This window comes from Propithecus coquereli, unplaced genomic scaffold (assembly GCF_000956105.1).
Source record: "Propithecus coquereli isolate 6110/MARCELLA unplaced genomic scaffold, Pcoq_1.0 Scaffold125, whole genome shotgun sequence".
Taxonomy (NCBI): Eukaryota; Metazoa; Chordata; class Mammalia; order Primates; family Indriidae; genus Propithecus; species Propithecus coquereli.
Window position 1 is genome coordinate 7,115,539 of NW_012136636.1, and position 16,213 is coordinate 7,131,751.

The 16,213-nt window shown below is 45.2% G+C and overlaps 1 protein-coding gene and 1 pseudogene across 2 annotated transcripts in view; both read left to right on the forward strand.

Moving 5' to 3' along the window:
• Positions 1 to 2,079: 2,079 nt before the first annotated feature.
• The window catches only part of CARKD (carbohydrate kinase domain containing), a 22,799-nt gene continuing 8,665 nt past the window's right edge, over positions 2,080 to 16,213 (forward strand). Inside the window, exons 1-5 of one of the 2 annotated variants that reach the window (XM_012637940.1) lie at positions 2,080 to 2,138; positions 9,540 to 9,690; positions 11,259 to 11,304; positions 11,957 to 12,045; positions 14,237 to 14,345. In XM_012637940.1, the coding sequence (XP_012493394.1) occupies positions 2,093 to 2,138; positions 9,540 to 9,690; positions 11,259 to 11,304; positions 11,957 to 12,045; positions 14,237 to 14,345 (441 nt within the window). In that variant the 5' untranslated portion in view covers positions 2,080 to 2,092. The remainder of the gene's footprint in view (positions 2,139 to 9,539; positions 9,691 to 11,258; positions 11,305 to 11,956; positions 12,046 to 14,236; positions 14,346 to 16,213) is intronic. The other variant, XM_012637941.1, reaches the window with a different exon arrangement.
• Positions 8,902 to 9,281, forward strand: LOC105805106 (annotated as a pseudogene).

Genomic DNA, 16,213 nt, shown 5'->3' on the forward strand with positions numbered 1-16,213 from the left:
AGAGACAGGGTCTCGCTCTTGCTCAGACTGGTCTCGAACTCCTGAGCTCAAACGATCCACCCGCCTCGGCCTCTCAGAGTGCTAGGATTACAGGCGTGAGCCACCATGCCCAGCTCCATGTGTTGATTTATGACTTTACCTGTAACCCCTGTCTCCCCAAAATGTATAAAACCAAACTGTAACCCAGCCACACCGAGTCCACTTGCTCAAGGCTTCTTGGGTGTGGCTCTGGGTCACGGTCCTCAAATTTGGCTCAGAATAAATTTCTTTAAAATTATTTTACAGAGTTTGGTTTTTTCCCATTAACAGAGGTATGAGAGGAAGGGAGAAGTCGGGACACCTTCCCGGTGCCTTGGCTCCAGCAGCAGGAATCATGGAGTCGCTTCTTACTGAGACGGGGAAGATGGCAGGAATTTGGAGTAAGCTTGTTTGGGAGATATCCAGCTGGATATAAGAGTTTGGAGTTCATGGGATAGGTACGGCCTGGAGCCAACCAAGTGTCAATGGAAAAGAAGCCAAACTTGTAGTACTAGGCCTCAAAAATATGAAAAGTTATTATGAAAACGCTGTTTCAAGAGTCATTCCTGTCTATAGAGTAAAAAGCTCGCCCTTAATAGAAAAATCTGTACTCTGTAAGCAATGACCTTATAACTGATTGTGTAAAGCCCCCAGCTGTCTGCGGTAAAATTTACTGTACTTGCCTCACCCAAGAAAGAATGCTCCCTGCCTTAACTGATGCTATCTGCTTCTGTAACCTTGCTTGCTCAAAGATTGTAATCAGTCCCCAGGCCAGGCAGGTGGTCTGAGGCAGGTCCCAGACCCCAAGGCTATGGAATGTATGATGTAATTATTTTTGTTCCACTATGTCGTGTTTAATGTCACGTAGCCCCACTCCCCCCAAAATTAGTATAAAGTCTCCTCACCTTTTTGGCTCTAGACTGCTCTCTGTGTTGCTGCCTCTCAGCGGTGCAGAGGGTAGTTGCTGGCCAGCTAATAAAGACTCACAATTTGGCTCAATTCAGTGTCTCAGTGGTCACTTCTCGCACTCTGTACCTTAACAAACTCTGTAAAATAATTTGAAGAGGTTTATTCTGAGCCAAATTTGAGGACCATGACCTGGAGCCACACCCAAGAAGCCTTGAGCAAGTGGACTCCATGTGGTTGGGTTACAGTTTGGTTTTATACATTTCGGGGAGACAGGGATTACAGGTAAAGTCATAAATCAATACATGGAAAGCTTATATTGGTTTGGTCTGAAAAGCTGGCCATCTCTAAGTACGGTGGGGGGTGGCTTACAGGTTATAGGTGGGTTTAAAGACTCTTTGACTTGTAATTGATTTAAAAATGAAGCTTTTGTCTAAAGGAATGTTTTAAGTTAAGGAAGTCCATTAATCAGAGACAAGCTACATGCCATATATTTGTTGTGTAAATTAAGGACCTGCAGGTTTGTCTTGCATAGCCTTAAGCCTGTTAATGGGTTACAAAGGATGTCTCCAAGAAGGTAGTGGGGCATGATGAGGCACGTCTTACCTCCCTCTCTTGGCCAGCAACTCAGTTTTAGGGTATTCTCTTGGCCAGGAGAGGTTCCAGTCAGTCAGCCGGTGGGGTGGAGCCTTAAGATTTTATTTTGGTTCACAAAAGAAAGGCACATAATACCCTGCATAGGGGCAGAGGGCTCAGGGCACTCCACCTGCCCTCTTATGACCAACTCCGACAGGTGCTCTGTGGGCAACCTGCTTGCTCATTGGGCAACGTTCAACATCAGTCACTTTATGTAACGCCCCATGCCCAAACAAACACCGAAAAAAAAAGCAGAAAACAGGCCTAAACCTGACCATCTTGATTCTTTAACCCGCCTTCCTACAAAACTCTGGTAGGCCAGAGCTGGGCCAGGCAGGGTTGGGCGGCGACATTGTCAATCATCCGGAACCTAGCGTGATTGGTGGAGGTCGGTCCAGGGGTGAGGCGAGCCCCTGAGTTGAAAGCCCACTTCCAGCAGCGACTTGTGGGCAGCTGGGAACCGGGAGGAGCGCCTAATGACTGTGGATTCGGCGGTGGCGCGGGGGCCGCCGGGAACCCGGAAGGGTGTCGGATGGCTGTGCGAGTTCGCGGGGTGGTGATCCGGGCCTGCAAGCGAGGTAAGACCGATTCCGGCCTCCCGGTGATGGCCACTAGGGCCGCTGGGGCTGCAGTCGCCGGCGCGGCCGTTGTCGCACTCCTCTCGGCTGCGCTAGCGTTCTACGGGCCGCCGCTAGACACAGGTACCCGGCAGCGAGCTGCTTCTTTGGGCTTGCGAGAGGGAGGCGCCGCCGAGGGATCCGCCCTCATGGGGGGCCGGGGGTCACGGGATCGGGTTTGCACCCGCGTTTTTCTGCAGGAGGACCGTGGGGCGCGGTCGGGTCCATCTGTTCTGCCCTAGCCCCGTTTCTGGGCCGGTGCTCGTCAGCTCCCGGGGCTTGCCGCGGTCTGAGCTGGAGACGCGAGCCCTGCTGGCGGTCTGAAGTGCGGGTACCGCTAGCCGGGAGCTTTCGGAACCGCAGCATGGCCCGGGATGAGGCGAGATGGCTGACCCAGGCGGGCTTCGCGGACATCTCGGAGCAGGGCCGTGTCCGCATTCCCGGCTTGAAGCTCCCAGTACCACTCACTAGGCGAGGAACCGGCCGCCCGCGCGCAAAACCTGCAAGTTCTTGGACGAGACGGACTGGATACTAGGACGCCCTCATTTGGCCGTGGAGAAGGACTGGACCGGCCCGGGCACCTCCTTCGCCCTCCCCGGGCCAGGGCTTGTGTGTGCAGGGTGTTCCCTCGGGGAGAGCGGCTAACCTGAGTGACACCCGGAACCGAGAGAGATAGTGGTAGCCAGACGCTCCCGAGGACCCCGCGCCGGCCTTCTCTACTGGACTAAAAACTAACTCAGTTGGTCCCTGGACTGTGAGATGCCTTTTCAAATAGGACGGATAATGTAGAAGGAATTTAGACATGAATTGAGAAAGTAGATCCTAATTATTTGTAGCCTCATATCTCCTCATACGGTGTTTTTCTTTTTGCCTTGTGGATATTAGTTTGTCTAACATCTTTTATATAGTTAAATAGTGTATTGTGATCTCATTTCTCTCAAGGTGGAGAGATTGCTGTTATCCACCTTTATGTAGAAGGTAAATAAAGGCTCTGAGAAAGTGACTTAGCCAGGATTCCTCAGCCAGTAAGAGGCTGAAATGGTAAAATGCGCCATTTGCTGTAGTCATTAGAAAAATTTACCTTCAACCAATTTGCATATACCTGAGTATGTATGTACACACCAACAGTGTATCTCTCTTCTAGATATACAGAAAGGGAATTTCTAGTATTTGTAGGGGAAGAGCTCACCATAGCACTCTGACGACCTTGCATGTAGCTACCTAGGACATGTAGGCAAAGCTCAGGTATGTATGTTTAGCAAGATCAGAGAATACTTGTCAGGGAGTTTTGGCTTTTTCTTTTTCAGCAGGCTAGTTCTGAATGCATTGGGAGGGTCCCTCAGCCTCTCCCCCACACCTCAATCACACCAGCAGGGGGGCTTCTGAGCACCACTTTATTTAGAGATTTTTTTACTGGTAGCTGTTTGCCTTAAATTTACACACTATACAGTTAGCAAGTTTTTTTTTAATGCTTGTTTGAGGCTTCAGTCTTCTGACTGACTTGGCAACCTTTTACCAAAAACCAGGTAGAGTCAATACTATGACTTCCCATCCAGGCTTCAGGGAGTGTCTCAGTTAACTTAAGGATTATTGTCAGATGCTGTAAGTTACTTATAATTCACGTTAACTTAAAGCACTTTTAGCACAAAGAAGCAGCTTCTTTAAAACAAAAACCAGCCATTCTGCTTTAAAACAAAAACCAAACAGACTTGACCTGTTCTTCCAGACTCAGAATTGTTCTGAAGACAAAGTTACTAAATAGGATAAATTTTAAGTGTTCTCTTGTCAAGGCCTTTCTATTCTTCACAACTTTGATGTTTATATTTAAATACTTCTGTGGATAAGTCCAATAGTGATGTCAGTAAGCCAGTTGAAACTTTGGGTTCACTGCTGGGAAATTTAACTGACCTGCTTTTGCCCTTTTGCTAAGGGAAGCTGTTTGCTCAGGCGAGTGGGACAGAACGGTAGGGCACAGTTTGGATTTTAGTTTGCATTCATGCAATTCCAACTAGAAAGTGGAAATGTACTTCTTATTTTGCCTTAGAATGGCAGCATTTTGGTAAAATGGTGTCTTATGGCCTGGCTTGTCCATTACTAACTGCAGCATCTTCACAGTTCTCTCTCTGGGCCTCAGTTTCCTCGTCAGTCAGTTCTGTAAAAGAAAGATAAACTGGCTTTTAATAAGGAGAGTGAGCCCAGATGTCTTTACTTTCTCAAATATTATTGCATGTTCTATTCTGTGCCAGGCTCTGTTCCAGGTGATCGAGGGTGGGCCCTACCTGGAAGCACTGTGAATGCTGCGTGGAAGCCACAGTGTCCGAGTGACACCCCATTCTGTGCAGGCAGAGGGCAGTAGGGTGGTGATTCACCCACCCACCAAATCAGACATGAAAACTTCCTTCTTGTCCAGTTCAGCCCCTACCACGTATATTTTCTGTGTGCTTTGGAAGGTTTCAGAACCCCATGTGTGATAATAGTTGCTTTACCTTTGGTATCACCGTGAATTTTTAAAAATTACATAACAAAAAGCTGCTATCAATTACATTATGATTTTAAAATAGTTTTAAAATAACTGACATTCGATAGTTACTTTTCCCATGTGTAAAACTTCAGCTATTCAGTATCCAGGTGATGCTTTTTGTCCTCAAGGAGTCCTAGACCAGCTCTTACAGTAGCATTGCAGCTCATAAACTGGGAATCTGACAAAGTCTTAAGACATTAGAGCAGAAGGAAGAGGTGAATTTTGTGTTGGTGTCCTGGTCAAGTTGCCATGGAGGTAGCATGATTTGCACAATTTTGGATCAAAAATGCTAGTTCTATATAAGATAAAGGAATAGCTTAAAACAGAATTTTCCCCCATGTTTTCTTTGTAGGTACTATAAAGACTGTTATGTGAATGTAATGTGAGTTTTAACACAATCAGAATATATATTTTTGGCTAAATTTTTTTTTTTTTTTTTTTTTTTTTTTTTTGAGACAGAGTCTCACTCTGTTGCCCGCCCAGGCTAGAGTGCCGTGGTGTCAGCCTAGCTCACAGCAACCTCAGACTCCTGAGCTCAAGCGATCCTTTTGCCTCAGCCTCCCCAGTAGCTGGTACTACAGGCATGCGCCACCATGGCTGGCTAAATTTTCTGTATATTTTCAATTGTCCAGTTAATTTCTTCCTATTTTTAGTAGAGATGGGGTCTCGCTCTTGTTCAGGCTGGTCTTGAACTCCTGAGCTCAAACGATCCTCCGCCTTGACCTCCCAGAGTTCTAGGATTATAGGCGTGAGCCACCGCGCCTGGTCTAAAAAATTTTTTTCAATGCTTAACCTACTATAGGTAAATCTGCCATAGAAAGTGGATGCCGTATTTGTTTTTAAGACCCTTGATATCTTACCATTCTAATAAAGCTTATTTTGAAGTGAAGGAAAAATATGTGTACTTGTCATTATTTGAGTAACAACAAAAATCATTATTTGCTTTAAAACTTAATAGGCTTAACCATGCATATCCATGCCCACTCTAGCACATCTTTCTCAACCAGAAAGTTTAAAATGGTGCATAGCAGTATACCTCTGGACAAAAACAATGAGAAGCCTTTACAGCAAAGTGTGGACACAGAAGAGACTTTTTGGAGTCGGAAGAGCAGAAGCTGAATGGGGCATTTGGAATCAGAGTGTGCCTGGGAGCTCAGATGGCTGCGGCTATGGGCTAGGTGCGGGCAGTCCCCCAGGCTACAGTTCCCGCAACAGCAGCATGCCACTGGGTGTGTGGGTGACATCAGTTCTGTGGCAGCAGCTATTTCCCTTCCCCTAGGAACTGTATCTCAACTTGTGGGTACAGCTTAGTTTTCTGTCAAATCTTTTCTGGTAATATAGGTTACTTCAACTATGAGGCAGAGTGCAAATGGGTGTTTAAATGTCGGTTTATGATACTTGCCCTTTTGACATAGAGATTAAATATTTCATACCTTGTCTATAGTAATTTTTAAGGCTTAAAATCTGAAATTTAAGATATAGATGTTTATACAATATGAATCTTGAGTATTTAGGGGAAAGAGGCTTCCTAAAAAATGTACGGTATTATCTATTGGACCGATTTAATTCCTTTTTATCAAGTATTAGCATTTAAGAGTTTTCATCAGGTGAGTTAGATTGCTATAAAAATGTTCATTTTTAACATCCATTAATTGAAGTCTGACTAAATTGTTTTTTTCTGTGATTTCATGAGTCAAAATTTATGTTTTATATGATCTTAAATATGATTTAATTTGAAGCACAGGTGTATTTAAAGGTGCTGAAACTACACACATCTGTACCAGTAGTTCTCAACCAGGGCTCATTTTGCCCTCCGAGAAACATTTGGCAACATCTAGAGACATTTTTGGTTGTCACAACTACTTGCGTGTGTGTTTTTGTGTCTGCACTGCTGATTGGGTGGAGGCCAGGGATGGCGTTCAGCATCCTACAGTGCATGGACAGCCCCCGACAACAAAGATGGAGCTCTCATCTATACCCATAAATGTCTGATAGAGACGTGTATTATTTTAAACTATAATTTAGCCTGCCTGGAGGGATTTGATGATGGGTTCATAATATTTCTGTTTTTACACTTAATGATACTTCATGTGTTGTCTCTCGTTTTTTCTTCTGTAATGATCAGACATTATAGTGAAGACTTCTTAGTGTTATTAGTCATATTTTAATTCACATAGAAATTCAGTGGTGAAATTGTACGTTAAATTTTGTTGTGACTTTTGCAAACATTATCTTGTTTTAAAAAAAGAAGTATGTTTATGAAAACTTTGGAAAATGGATGTTTACAAATCTTTCGTGAGCATTTAAAAAGACAGAAAAATTAGGGAAATTAAACTGATAGAGGATGTGCCTGTTAGGATATGCACATTTTAAAGCATTTCATATGTTTTATTTAGTGACAAACAATAAAAATGATTATAATTTCATCCAGACTATCTTTGCTAAATGTTGAAGTCCTTAAATATTATCAAAGGCTGACATGGCCTTTATTCAGTTACTAATACTGATTATAATTCTTAGGTAATATAAATTATTATCTCAATAACCACTTCCTGGAAGAATTATTGAAATGCTGGTTTGGAAACAGAACTTTTTAAAACTAGCATCCATACAATGAAATTACTTGGTCGTAGGATATTTTATATGTGGCTAAGTGCTTCATACAAAGGGTTAGTATACAATAAACACAAAATGTGAGAAACCAGAACAACCTTTGAATGACTGGTAGATTTGGATTCTATTTTTACAATTCCTAGACTCTAAAAAGTGACTGTATTTCTTGTTTTGGGGGTTCGAATGAGTGAAAATTCTGATATTCCTGTATCAGTCAGTCGCGTTATGATGCGAGATATGTTAAGGTTTGAAACAAGTGCATGTCCAGCGTTTTCATAACTGGATTGTTCATCAGCACTCAGTGAACTGTCATTAAATTTAACCATAACAAGTCTGATTTCTGTCGTGCAGCTTATCACAGGGAACACCAGGGGAGGAGCATTTATGCTGTTCAGTACATGTTGCATGGTGAAAAGACAATGTTCAGTCTTGGAGTTTGGAGGGCAAATGGGCAAACAGGAAGTTGGGTGAATTGAGGGGAGGAGGAAATTAGAGCAGAGTGAGTCTGGCATCTCCGTGCCTTTGAGGCCTGGCTCCAGGTCTGGTTGGGGGCAGGGCTGCCGACAGGTCACCGGAGCAGACTGGCTCGTGATGACGGACGTTGGGTGCTGGGAGGGTCACCCAGCCACACTTAGTGCAGCAAGCCTTGTTGTGCCTTTTCTTGGCCAAGGGTTTACAGTGATTCTGTGCTGAGTTGTCTTTTCTGTGTTCGTTTGGAAGAAGGTGAAAAGGCATTTAGGTTGAATTAATATTATCCTTCCACCTTGGGGTCTGGCATCTGGTATATCAGCTAAGGCATTTACATCTACTCATTAAATCCATCACTTGATGGATTCTCAGTTGTAGAAAGCAAAAAAAAAAAAATTACTCGAATAATTTTGAACAAAAAGCAAAACTGGGAGAGTTGGAAGACAAAGCCGTTTTACCGTAAAGCACTCCGGCAGCTTTGGTCTCCAGTGGAACTTGTGGCACAGCTAGTTTTTCTCAGCTGCGGAGATAATTGGAAGGATGAAAATGTTGAATGCCTTATTTGAAAATTGTTGTTTATATTTGCGAGAATTCTTTAATTCTGGAGAGAATATATACTTTATTACCTATTCATACCTTGGGCTCTACAGAATGTATCAGTATTTCTCTCATACCTGAGCTATTTTAAATATTAAGACAAAATGTATAAGTAGGAAGTTTTTCAAGAAAGGCCAATTAAAATGTAGCTGTTTAGAGACAACTCAGAATAATCACATTATTTTAAATGCCACTTTGAACCCAATTTAACATATATGCTGTATTTAGAATGTCATTTTTAGATTATTTAATTAGTATCCAGTTGAGTGTTGGAAATACAGTTGGGAGTAATAGAGGAATCTGTCAGACTTTTGAACTTAACAGTGGAAGATAACAAACGGAGCTTGCTTTCCAATTTGTGAGGAGAGAAACAACCTAATAAAGGGAAATTGAAATGAAATAAAATAGTTCATTAATAATGCATATTTCTTACTTGAAAAAACTTCCTGGAAGATGAAGTGGTCTTCCAAAATTTGATACATTTCAAAATTAAACTTGGGTCCTTTCTGACTCGGGTCAGGCAGAATGGCTCCCGCAGAGAAGGGTGGCGAGAAGAAGGACCGTGCTGCCATCAATGAAGTGGTGACCCAAGAATACACCATCAACATACACAAGCGCATCCATGGAGTGGGCTTCAAGAAGCATGCCCCTTGGGACTCAAAGAGATCCAGAAATCTGCCATGAAGGAGATGGGAACTCCAGATGTGCACACTGATACCAGGCTCAACAAAGCTGTCTGGGCCAAAGGAATAAAGAATGTCCCATACCGTATCCATTTGTGGTTGTCCAGGAAATGTAATGAGGATGAAGAGTTACCAAACAAGCTCTATACTTTGGTTACCAATGTACTTGTTACCACTTTCAAAAATCTACAGATAGTCAACGTGGATGAGACTAATCACTGATTGTCAAATATAGAAAATAAAGTTAAAAAACCACAAAGAAAAAATAAACTTGGTATATACAGCTTATGTTAGTGTTAACGTAATTTTTCGGCATCATTTGCCTAAAGAAATGAAACCATTGGGTAGAAACCTATAGCATTCATATTATGTCAACTTTGGGAAGTGTTTTGGTTAGTGGGATATTTTAAATCTGTTCTTTATGTATACCAGTAGATATTAATTTACTATTCTAATTGATTTCATTTTCCTATTTTTCAGTTTTAGAAAGAGCATTTTCCCTACATAAAACACATTTGATAAAGGATATGGAAAATACTTTCCAGTTGGTGAGAAATATTATACCTCCTCTGTCTGCCAGAAAGCACAAAGGACAAGATGGAAGAATAGGCGTAGTTGGAGGCTGCCAAGAGTAAGTGGCAGAAGTATAATAAAATGTTAGTGCTTAAAAAGTCTGTCCGTGTCTACCTGCTCACCCACCTATCATCCAGTGTCTGTCTATTGTGACCCCAGTAATCATTTTTAAATGTCATCTGATAGGATACTCAGTGTTTTTCCTTGATCAACTTTTTGATTAAATAAGAAAAATCCTAAGGAGCCCTGATTGAGTTTTCCCTGGTATGTGTTGGTGTTAAGTTTTGCATGTAGAGGGGAGATGTGACTATTTTTTCCTATTTTATACTTTCCCGTATTCACCAGACTTCATACTTACAAGCATGTCTTTTATAATCAGGGTAAAACACTCAGCAACTTCTTGGTTTACTTTGTCAATTTAAAGGTATTTCTGGAAATCATTTATGAACTTTGACAGATTTTTTCCAAGGCCTGTTTCATCATCTGGTCTTGCATGTTTTTGCTGCTTTATTTGGGACATACAGGTTGATAGCTTGTCCTTGGGTGTGAATGACACCTTCTGCCTTTGACTTAAAGGCTGCGTTGGTTACTGTTTCTGCTCACTTTGTACTTACGTGGTATCTCTTTGCCTGTCCCTGCGTTTTCAACTGTTTATCATGTCACTAGGTATGTTAGGAGAATTTTTACTGGATCAGAGTACATGCACATTTTAAGTGCTGGTGAACACTGCTAAAGTGCCTCCTGCCCCTGTGTACTAGGGCATGCTGCCACCAAAGGGCACCCACTCCTCACACCCTCGTAGGTGTTGGCAACCTTTGCCAGTCTAGCAGGCAAACTGTTGTTTTAGTGCATTTCTCTTATCAGTGAGACTCATTTTCACATTGTAGGGTGAGAGTGTGCATGTTGCCTGTTTTGTCCTTTCTTTTGTGTTTACACTTTTGGGTGACACCGCTTTGCAGGACAAGGTCATGTATGTAAAGTGACATGGGTTACTTTTGTCACTGGTTTGTTTTACTTTGATAGTAAAACTCTCCATTTCTTGGGATGGACATAAAAGTTACAGTCCCTCATCTGATGCCAAGGGCAAGGATCTTCCTTTCTGTGCTTGAAGTGACATTGAACATGGAGTTGCAGGAACCCAGAATAGTCAGAGGGAAGCCCAGGAGGTGTGTGCAGTGCCTTGCTTGTCATGGGGGACCCCCACCTGGCCTCTGCTGACTGTTACTCCCTGAGAATGGGGTCTGCCCCCGTGGGACCCTGTGTGCCTGGACTGTGCTGAGCTTGTGGTCCCTCTGCCTCCTCTCTGGGCGGAAGCCTGCAGTGAGCCATTCACCTGGCATGTCCACGTCACAGAGACCGCAGTCCCTTGCGCCAGAGGCTGACTCTCCTGAACTGGTACAAAGGTTTTTGTAGCAGATTGACTGTTCTCATTCTGATTCCTGTTCATCGAATGTTTACTGAACATCTGCTAGGTGCTGTCTGTGTGCCTGGTGCTTTATGTCTCTCTTATTTATCGATAATCATGTCTGTATTATTCATGTCTATATTTTTTATCGATAACTTATTTATTGATCAACATGTTATGTTAGTCTCAGAAGTTTTTGACTCTAAGAATCTTCTTTTTAGGTACACTGGAGCCCCATATTTTGCAGCAATCTCAGCTCTCAAAGTGGTATGTTTACTTAAAACTTCTTTATTGGGATTTTTCTAGTAAAGAGTTGCATTACTTACATGTTTCGATGGAAATCAAAATAACATCTTAGGGTAGTCATAGGTAATAGAAACACCTTTAGATCTATTTTGACTTCTTGTGCAGTGACAAAATCACTTGAAACCTGTTTTTTAAAAAATGAAACTTCTATTTATGTGGTACATCACCAAAGTGACCCTGGGATGTCTTTTTGGTCCCAGCTTAAGCAGTTGTTGCCCTTGGAACATGGCATTTCCCACCATTTGATCAGGTCCCAGTGGGGCGGCTAACGGGCAGGGGCTTGGTTTCGGAGCCGAGTTGCTTCCTGTGACCCTTCATGGAGGGTGACCAGGCCTGGCTGGTCTGGTTGGGGCCGTGTGGTCCCTCCCTCTGCCTCTGAGGTGGCAGCAGAAGTCTGGCTTTCTTTCCAGGCATTTTCTCATGCTACGTGTCCTTTTCTTAGGCCACCTAGCCAAGGTTTAACTACTACAGTTTAACATTCCCACGTGTGCAGTGAGCAGTGTCACTGGTGTGGGTGGATGTGTGTCTAGTGGTGGGCGAGTGGCTCGTGCCTGAAGCCGCCTGCGGTGCCTGTTGACTGGTTCTCAAGTCGGCCTCTTGTGCTGTTTCCCAGGGTGCGGATTTGTCCCATGTGTTCTGTGCCAGGGAGGCCGCGCCTGTGATCAAGGCCTACAGCCCGGAGCTGATCGTGCACCCCATTCTGTGAGTCGGTTCTCTGCACTTGCAGCAGCTCTCCCTGGTCACTGACACTGAGTGTCTGCTCTGCTCAGGGTTTGTCGGGTGTCAGCAAAAGTAGCAGAAAAATGTAAGGCGCCCATTGTTCTGCGGTCAGGATGAGACAGACGTGGCTGGGCGAGGGGAGAGGCTGGGGGCGCCGAGTGGTGGGCCCAACGTTTGCACAGGCACTTTTGACTGTCAGAAATGGCCAGAGTCCAAGGCCCAGGGGAGGGCTGGCCTTGAGGGCCTGCGTGTGGACAGGGTGTCTTATGGCAGAAAACAGGGGTCTCTAAGGCAGTAACAAGACCCTTCACTCATTCAGCAAATGCTCGGTGCCAGGCACCATTGTGAGTCAGTGGGGTCAGCAGCAAACAAGCAGACGGACTCCTGTGGGGCTCCCCAGAACACCCTGGGCTGTGGAACTTCCCACAGTGATGGAGACGTTCTCTTTGGCTGTCCAGGACCCTGGCTGCCAAGCACTTGAAATGTGGCTGGTGGGGCTCGGGAACTGGATTTTCAGTTTTGTTTAATTTTATTTAAGTGTGTATGTCCTAGCACCTGCCGTAGTGGGCAGGACCGCTCTGGAGGCAGACAGGGGAGAGCACGGTGTTCGGTGGAGAAAGAACTGTGGAAAGAGCCAAAGCAGGGAGTGGGCACGAGACGCAGGCTGCGAATGTGTGTGAGAGAGAGGGAGAGGGTGGGGCAGTCGTGGCAGCACAGGGTGACATTCAAGTAAACCCCGCAGACTCCCAGCTGAGGCCTTTCCACACCCAGGGAGGAGCCGGCCCAGAGCTCAGGGTGGGGTCCCATGGGTGTGTCAGGATGACCGAGGGGTACAGGGCAGGACCCTGTGTGCACTGCTGCTGGGGGGCTCTTGGGGCCAGGGTGGAGGCTGCTGTGAGGGTCCTGGTGACAGGTATGGGGTGCAGTTGAAACAGTGATATGGGACCTGCTTCTGGGGATATTTGGAAAGTTCGGCCTCAGGATTTGCTGACAGATTGAGTGGAAAAGGCAGGCATCACAGTGCCACTAAGAGTTTGGTCTGGGGGAGTTTTCCTTTCACATGACAAGGAGCCGGGGAACGAGTTTGGTGGGATAATGATGAGGGGTTGGGTTTAGGGCGTGGTTTTGGTTGCTTATTAAACCCCAAAGTGATGGCAGCTAGTAGGTGTTGGCTAGGAGGGGACAGTTGGGAGGCACAGGGAGCTGTTAACATGTGGACAGTGTGTGAAGCCAGGAGGTGAGGACGAGGTTGGGGTGAGAGTAGGCTGGGGACACCCAGGTGTCAGGAGCAGATGGGGTGGGGAGGAGGAAGAAGCCAGGAGAGGTGGCCTGGAGTCAGCAAAGCAGCTGTTTCTGAACAGTTCTAGAAGGGCCCATGCCACATTAGGCCAGTTTGAGATGAGGGCTAACAATGAATGATGATGCATCTCACGTTGTGGAGTTGTTGGTGACCTTGACAAGGGCAGCTTGTTGGGGAGCACAAGGGACAAAGCCCTTAACAGAGTGGACTCTCAGAGATGAGATGCTAAACAGGAAGATGTGAAAAAACAAAACACAGTTTACTCTGAATGAGTGCGTTTTCAGTGCTATAACGGGCAGCCCCGCGAGTCCTAAGCCAGCCTGTCATGCAGGGGACAGAGTGTAATTTGACACCTACAAGTATGTGTCATGGAAACAAACTGGTTAATTTTAGAGGGCAAAGATAATTTTGAAATTGGCCATAATGTCTATTCTAACTTATTTTAAGTGTTGAAAGCCAGGCATCTAAATCAGGGCGTTAAAAAACTAAACCATCCTGGGTTATCTGGGTGGGCAAAAACAAAAAAAGAATCCAATCTATGGATAGGATTAGCGGAGATGATGGCTGAATGCAGTGTGGGGTCTGGGTTGATCATAAAACAGGCACGGGTAGGGACGGGGGGCCAGTGGGATCCAGAATGTCCACAGTCCACGTGCCAGTACTGAACCTGTGTCCCCTCCTTGGTTGTGATAATCTGGAACGTCAGTGTGTGAATGCTAGCCTTAGGGGAGACTGGGCGAAGGCCAGGAACCTTCTGTACTGTTCTTGCAAATTTTCTGTAAATCTAAATTATTTTATCAAAATAAAATGTTTAAAAAAGTAAACAAGTGAAACATTTTAAGTAAACCATCTGCCCTTCTCTTCCTTATTTAGTGACAGCCCTGATGCTGTTCATGAGGTGGAAAAGTGGCTGCCACGATTGCATGCCCTCGTCGTAGGCCCTGGCTTGGGTAGAGATGACGTTCTTCTCAAAAATGTCAAGGTAATGTCTGTAAAAATATTAAACTCACCTCACGACAGACTTAACTGTTAGATTTCGTGAAGTCAGAACAGAAGCATAAGTTATGTGCTGCTATTTAGTGTTCTGTGTGCCTCTTCCTGGAATAATTTAGATAAAATCTGCTTTGAGGGATAGAAGAGGAAGTGACATAAAGGTAGTGATGAGCTGTGCTCAGAAATGAGACACGAACCAGAAGAAGGGATCCTCGCGCCGGGGCGCTGGCCTTTCTCCTGCCGAGCAGCAGTGGGGGTGCACGTGGGATTGCCACATGTCCTCTGTCTGACTTGAGGAGAAGTTGGGTGGGATTGAGGAGCGGAGGTTTGGAGCTAGGCTCGCGTTCACCTCCCAGCACCATCTTCTTCTCGCCGGGGGACCCTGGTGGTTCGCTCAGCCTCTCGGGCCTTCGTGCTGCCCTTTGAAGGGTGACTGTACCCCCTGGGGTTACCGTGAGCTGAGTTTGGTAACATCCTTTGCACAGTGCCCAGTTAAGTACGCTCGAAATCACTGTCACAGGTGACTGAGTCCCAGTAATATGTTCCTGAGAATAAGTTAATTCTAATTGCTTTGTGTTAGCTCCAAGTTGTATGTTTAGGTACAAACCCAAAGGGATTCTGTTGGTTCTAGCTTTGCGTTGTCAGCTGGGCTCTCTTGAAAGCTGTGTTAGTGTCATTTCTAAGTAGATATTTATTTCTCCAGCCTTTATCTAGGTCCTCATTGGTCTAGAAGATCTTGAGCTCAGGCCCCGCTGGCTGCTGGTGTGTGACTTTGACCTCTTTCTGTTCTTGCCGTGCGCCTCACAGCCAGGCGCTCATAACAGCAGACTGAGGTGGCTCGGGCCTGCTAATCCACACCCCTGCGCATGCAAGCATTGTTCATTTATCATTTCATTTATTATTTATGAGAATAAATACTTAAAAGTTCATCTATGCCCACCTTAATCTAAAAAGATGAAAAAAATTTTATTATAAAAAATTGAAACGCATATAAATACCATCTGGGATCAGGGAAAATAAAAAGATCAGGATGGCATGCTGGCCCTGGGTTCTGTGTGTTCAGTCTACCCTGCGTTCTCTGACACTCCATGGGTGCGGTGCCTGGGGGGTTGCCCTCCTGGGTGGATACATCTTGGGGTCTCCCAAGACTCCCTCCCGAGTTTCCCTGAGACACCTCACTGGGACTCCTGGAGCAGCGGCAGCGTGCAGGATGGCCAGGTTCAGGTCTGTCCTCCCCCACACAGGAGCTGCCACGTGCTCACGTGTGCACTGGCGCTATAACTGAACTGCCTGGGCGTAGCGGGGTGCGGTGAGGGGTGCTAATCGTTAAATGAGGGACTATGCTTGAAGCCTTAGAAGAGGTCTGGCCTTATTGTGTTCCCCAGGTCAGCGGTCATACTGAACATGACTGCCGTCTATAGGGCATTCTGCTGAATGCTTAGCTGAGGGTCTCTGGGGCAGTGAGGACTTGGAGGTGGTGGGTGATCAATAGGCCAGCTGTTGCACGTTCAGGATGTGATGTGAGGGGCCTTCAGATACAGTGTGAACGTTGTGCACATTACAGGCTTTTAGGATTCTCGTGGTGTTTTTTTTTTTTTTTTTTGAGATAGAATCTCACCTGGGCTAAAGTGAGCCGTGGCGTCAGCCTAGCTCACAGCAACCTCAAACTCCTGGGCTCAAGTGATCCTCCTGTCTCAGCCTCCTGGGTAGCTGGGACTACAGGCATGCGCCACCATGCCTGGCTAATTTTTTCTATATATTTCTAGCTGTCCAATTAATTTCTTTCTATTTTTAGTAGAGACGGGGTCTTGCTCTTGCTCAGGCTGGTCTCGAACTCCTGAGCTCAAACAATCCGCC